At 67.4% G+C, this 5732-nt stretch overlaps 1 protein-coding gene across 1 annotated transcript; it reads left to right on the forward strand.

The window, feature by feature from the left end:
- The first annotated feature begins 269 nt into the window (after positions 1-269).
- Positions 270-5569, forward strand: EHD2 (EH domain containing 2). Its single transcript, XM_059833159.1, is given in 5 exon segments — positions 270-556; positions 558-669; positions 672-828; positions 1458-1555; positions 4977-5569. Coding segments are annotated over 5 exon segments (1086 nt in total). The 5' UTR covers positions 270-430.
- Positions 5570-5732: the final 163 nt, after the last annotated feature.

The raw sequence follows: 5732 nt of genomic DNA on the forward strand, positions 1-5732 counted from the left end.
CCGGGGACCCCGCGACGGCCTTTCGCCCCTTTTTTGGGGGGGAAAGGGCCGTTTCTCCGCTGGGGAAGAGGAGAGCCGCCGCGGGGCCCTGTGAACGGCAGCTCTGCGCCGCACCGGGAAGGCCAAAAACACCCGACCCCCCAAAACCTCCGTTTTCCGGCGTTTCTCCCCGCCGAGGAGCCCCGGGACGGCTTTGGGGGGGGGTCCCGCCCAGCGCCCCGGCACCCCGCGGCACCCCATGGCTCAGCCTTCCAGCTGAGCCGGCCAAACCCAACCGGCCAAACCCAACCGGCCAAACCCAACTGGCCAAACCCAACTGGCCAACCCAACCGGCCCCCTCTTGCGCCAACGCTCCTACCGGGACACCGTTTCGGGGCGCCACTGGCCCCCCCTGACGCAACGGGCTGCCGCCGCCGCCGCCGCCGCCGGGATGTTCAGTTGGCTGCGGAAGAACCCCAAGAAGAGCCCCGAGGTGGTCCGCACCGTCACCGAGGGGCTGAAGACCCTCTACAAGAAGAAACTCTTGCCGGTGGAGGAATTTTACCGTTTCCATGATTTTCCACTCGCCGGCGCTGGAAGAGGCCGATTTCGATAACAAGCCCATGGTGTTGGTGGTGGGGCAATATTCCACTGGGAAAACCACCTTCATCCGGTACCTCCTGGAGCAGGACATCCCGGCAGCCGCGTGGGGCCGGAGCCCACCACCGACTCCTTCGTGGCCATCATGCACGGAGAGACGGAGGGGATCACGCCGGGCAACGCCCTCATCGTCGATCCCAAAAAACCCTTCCGGAAACTCAATCCTTTCGGGAATACCTTCCTCAACCGGTGAGTGCGGACCCCCCCACACCGCCGCAAACCCCCCCCAAGTGGGGCGCCCACCGCTGGGGGACCCCCGATGTCACCCCCCCCCGTTCTCGGCGTTTCCGCGGTTTTTGGTGGTTTCTCTCAACCCCCCAAAGCCTCAAAATTGGGGGGGGCAGCGCCCCCCCCCCCAACCCCGGGGGAAGCGCCCCCCCCACGCCCCCCTCAGCCCCGGGGGGGGTTTGGGCGCTTGGGGAGGGTCCCCTTTGGGGTGACCCCTTGGGAAGGGGGGGGAAGGGGGGGTCCGCTCCCCGCCCCGCGTGGGGTGGGGGGGCCGGGGGGGGGATGAGCCATGCGTCAGGAATGCGGCCCCGGAGGCTGCCAAGGCCCCCCCGCCCCCCCCGGGGGCCGCCTCGGAAAGACACGCTCAGGGCTGGCAGAGGCGCGGGCAGAGAGGGGGGGCCCCCCGTGTCCCCCCCCCGCGGGGCCTCGAGTGGGGACACGAGTGGGTGCTGCCCACCCGCTCCCCCTCCTCGCTCCCGCACAGCCCCCTCGCAGCCCCGCGGGGGTCCGGGGGGGTCTGGGGGGTCCGGGGGGGGTCCGGGGGGACCGGGGGGGTCCGGGGGGGCACTAACGCGGCTCCTCCCGCGCAGGTTCATGTGCGCCCACCTCCCCAACCAGGTGCTGGAGAGCATCAGCCTCATCGACACCCCCGGAATCCTCTCGGGGGCCAAACAGCGCGTCTGCCGCGGTACGGGGGGGTCCCCCCCCACGGACACGCGTGGGGCCCCGTGTTCCCCCCCCCACGGACACGCGTGGGCCCTGTGTCGTCCCCCCCCCACACGCGTGGGGCCCCGTGTCCCCCCCGACACACGTGGGGCCCCGTGTCCCCCCCCCCGACACGCGTGGGGCCCCGTGTCCCCCCCCCCCGACACGCGTGGGGCCCCGTGTCCCCCTCACGGACACGCGTGGGGCCCCGTGTCCCCCCCCGACACGCGTGGGGCCCCGTGCCCCCCCCCCCGACACGCGTGGGGGCCCTGTGTCGTCCCCCCCCCCACACGCGTGGGGCCCCGTGTCCCCCCCCGGACACACGTGGGGCCCCGTGTCCCCCCCACGGACACGCGTGGGGCCCAGTGTCCCCCCCCCTCCCCCCCCCGGGCTGGGGGTGGGCCCTAAGGGGGTGTGGGGGGGTGTAAGGGCGGGGGGGTGGCGCGGGGGGGGGCAAAGGGGGGTGAAGGGTATGGGGGGGCAAAGGGGGGCACAGGGGGTAGTGGGGGAAAATGGGGGGGGCAGGGGGGGCTGCTGGGGGGCGAAGTGAGGTGGGGTGTCGGTGGGGGGTGCAAAGGGTGAGGGGGGCAAAATGGGGTGCAAAGGGTGAGGGGGTGCAAAATGGGGGTGCAAAGTGTGAGGGGGTGCAAAGGGGGGTCCAAAGCGTTAGGGGGTGCAAAATGGGGGTGCAAAGAATAAGGGGGTGCAAAATGGGGGTGCAAAGAATAAGGGGGTGCAAAATGGGGGTGCGAAGTGTAATTGTGGGCAAAGGGGGGTGCAGAGGGTGAGGGGGTGCAAAGGGGGGTGCAAAGTGTATTGGGCAAAATGGGGGTGCAAAGAATAAGGGGGTGCAAAATGGGGGTGCAAAGGGTGAGGGGGTGCAAAATGGGGGTGCGAAGTGTAATGGGGGCAAAAGGGGGTGCAGAGGGTGAGGGGTATAAAATGGGGGTGCAAAGAATAAGGGGGTGCAAAATGGGGGTGCAAAGGGTGAGGGGGTGCAAAGGGGGTGCAAAGCGCAGCGCGGTGCAGACGGGGGGTGCAAGAGGCAGTGGGGCACCCGGGGGGGGGTGCAAAGCGTAAGGGGGTGCAGGTGGGGGGGTGCGAGGTGTAATGGGGGGGGGAAGGAGGGGTGCAAAGCCGGGGGGTGCTGCTGGGGCGGTGCGAGGCCCAGCGGGTGCCAAGGGTGGGGTGGGGCGGGGGGGGGTGCCAGCGATGGGTGCTGCCAAAGGGGGGGTGCCCGCTGCCCCCCCCCCCACTGCCCCCCAGGGCCGGGACGAGCAACGAGGGGGTCCCATGGGGCGGGGGGGGGTGTGTCTGGGACCCCCTTTCCGAAGCTGGAGCGGGGGGGGGCCTCCCCCCCACATCCCGGGGCCGCTGCCAATTTTCCAGCCCGGCTGCCCCCCCCCGGGCCCCCCCTTTTCCTTCCCCACCCCGAAACCCTCAGCCTCTGCCAAGAGCTCTGGCACCGGCGCCCGAAACGGCCCTGTGGCGGGGGGGGCCTTGGCCGGAGGAGACCCTCCTGGGCGGGGGGGGCTGGAAAGGGGGGGCTGGAAGAGGGGGGGGCTGGGAAAGGGGGGGCTGGGAAATGGGGGGTCTGGGAAAGGGGGGGGCTGGAAAAGGGGGGGCTGGGAAGAGGGGGGGCTGGAAATGGGGGGCTGGGAAGGGGGGCTGGGAAATGGGGGGCTGGGAAGGGGGGGCTGGGAAAGGGGGGCTGGAAAAGGGGGGGTCAGGGCTGGGCCAGGGCCAAATTCCCGGCTGGGCGCTCCCCCCTGCGGCATGCACGGGGGGGGACGGGGGCCGTGGGGTGCGGATGGGGTCAAGGATGGGGTCAAGGACAGGGTCAAGGACAGGGTCAAGGATGGGGTCAAGGACGGGGTCAAGGACGGGGTCAAGGTCGGGGTCAGGGCTGGGAATGGGGACAGAGATTCCGGGAATCGCCGCGTTTCCTTTTTGGTGATTTTTCAGGCTCTCGGGGCCTCCGGCTGCCGGGGGGGGCCGGGGGGGCCGGGGGGCGCGGGGCCCTCGCGGGGGCACGGTCGGGGTCCGGCACCGGGAGGGGGGTCGGGGCTGGGGGGTCTCAGGGGGGCGGCACGGGAGGAGGTGGGCGAGCAGGACCCCTTTCGCAGGACCCCGCGGGAGGCAGGGACGGCGTGGGTCGGGGTGGGGGTCAGGGTGAGGCCGGGGTCGGGGTGGGGGTCAGGGTGAGGTTGGGGTCGGGGTGGGGGTCAGGGTGAGGTTGGGTTGGGGGGGGTTAGGGTGAGGTTGGGGTTAGGGTTAAATTTGAGGTTGGGGTTGGGTTTAGGGTTGAGGTTGGGATTAGGTTTGGGTTTGGGGGTTAAATTTGGGGTTGGGGGTTAAATTTGGGGTTGGGTTGGGTTTTGGGGTTAGGGTTGGGGTTAGGGTTGGGATTAGGGTTGGTTTTGGGGTTAGGGTTGGGTTTGAGGTTGGCGTTGGGTTGGGGTTGGGTTGGGTTGGGGTTGGGGGTTATATTTGGGGTTGGGGTTGGGTTTTGGGGTTAGGGTTGGGATTAAGGTTGGGTTTTGGGGTTAGGGTTGGGTTTGAGGTTGGCGTTGGGGTTGGGGTTGGGGTTAGGGTTAGGGTTGGGGTTAGGGTTGGGTTTGAGGTTGGTGTTGGGGTTGGGGTTGGGTTGGGGTTGGGTTTGGGGGCTAAATTTGGAGTTCAGGTTGGGTTTTGGGGTTAAGTTTGGGGTTAGGGTTGGAATTAGGGTTAGGGTTGGGGTTAGGGTTGGGTTTGAGGTTGGTGTTGGGGTTGGGGTTGGGTTGGGGTTGGTTTGGGGGTTAAATTTGGAGTTCAGGTTGGGTTTTGGGGTTAGGTTTGGGGTTAGGGTTGGAATTAGGGTTAGGGTTGGGGTTAGGGTTGGTTTGAGGTTGGTGTTGGGGTTGGGGTTGGGTTGGGTTGGGTTTGGGGGTTAAATTTGGAGTTCAGGTTGGGTTTTGGGCTTAGGTTTGGGGTTAGGGTTGGGGTTAGGGTTGGGTTTGAGGTTGGCGTTGAGGCAGGTTAGGTTTTGGGGTTACGGTTGGGGTTAGGGTTGGAATTAGGGTTGGGTTTTGGGGTTAGGGTTGGGTTTGAGGTTGTCATTGGGGTTAGGGTTGGGATTAGGGTTAGGTTTGAGGTTGGTGTTGGGGTTAGGGTTGGGTTTAGGGTTGAGGTTGGGGTTAGGTTTGGGGTTAGGGTTGGGTTTTGGGGTTGGCGTTGAGGTCAGGGTTAGGTTTTGGGGTTAGGGTTGGGGTTAGGGTAGGGTTCCCCTCCATGCAGACCCTTCCGGGGCCAGCGGGGTGTCATTTGCACCAGGGGCATGGCAGCACCCCCTTCCCGGGGTCCCCCACCCCCAGGGGCACCCCAGCCCAGGCCCCCCCAACTCCCCTTTCCCCCCCACCTCCCAGGCTACGACTTCCCGGCCGTGCTGCAGTGGTTCGCCGAGCGGGTGGACCTCATCATCCTCCTCTTCGACGCCCACAAGCTGGAGATCTCGGACGAGTTCTCCGAGGCCATCCGAGCCCTCAAGGGCAACGAGGACAAGATCCGGGTGGTCCTGAACAAGGCCGACATGGTGGAGACGCAGCAGCTGATGCGCGTCTACGGGGCGCTGATGTGGTCCCTGGGGAAGGTGTTCAACACCCCCGAGGTGCTGCGCGTCTTCATCGGGTCCTTCTGGTCCGAACCGCTCCTCATTGCCGACAACCGGCAGCTCTTTGAGCTGGAGGAGCAGGACTTGTTCCAGGACATCCAGAACCTGCCCCGGAACGCCGCCCTGAGGAAGCTCAATGACCTCGTCAAGCGGGCGCGGCTCGTCAGGGTGAGTGCGGCCGCCCGGGTGCGGGGGTCCTCTCTACGGCTCCGATGGGGCCACGGGGACACCGGGACTCCCTGGGGATCTCCACGGCTCCGATGGGGACACCGGGACTCCTTGGGGATCTCCACGGCTCCGATGGGCCACGGGGACACCAGGACTCCCTTGGGATCTCCACAGCTCTGATGGGGCCACCGGGACTCCTTGGGGATCTCCACGGCTCCGATGGGGCACGGGGACACTGGGACTCCCTGGGGATCTCCACGGCTCCGATGGGGCCAAGGGGACACCGGGACTCCTTGGGGATATCTTGCTCCGATGGGGCCACGGGGACACCGGGACTCCTTGA

Source organism: Gavia stellata, chromosome 41 (assembly GCF_030936135.1).
Source record: "Gavia stellata isolate bGavSte3 chromosome 41, bGavSte3.hap2, whole genome shotgun sequence".
Classification (NCBI taxonomy): Eukaryota; Metazoa; Chordata; class Aves; order Gaviiformes; family Gaviidae; genus Gavia; species Gavia stellata.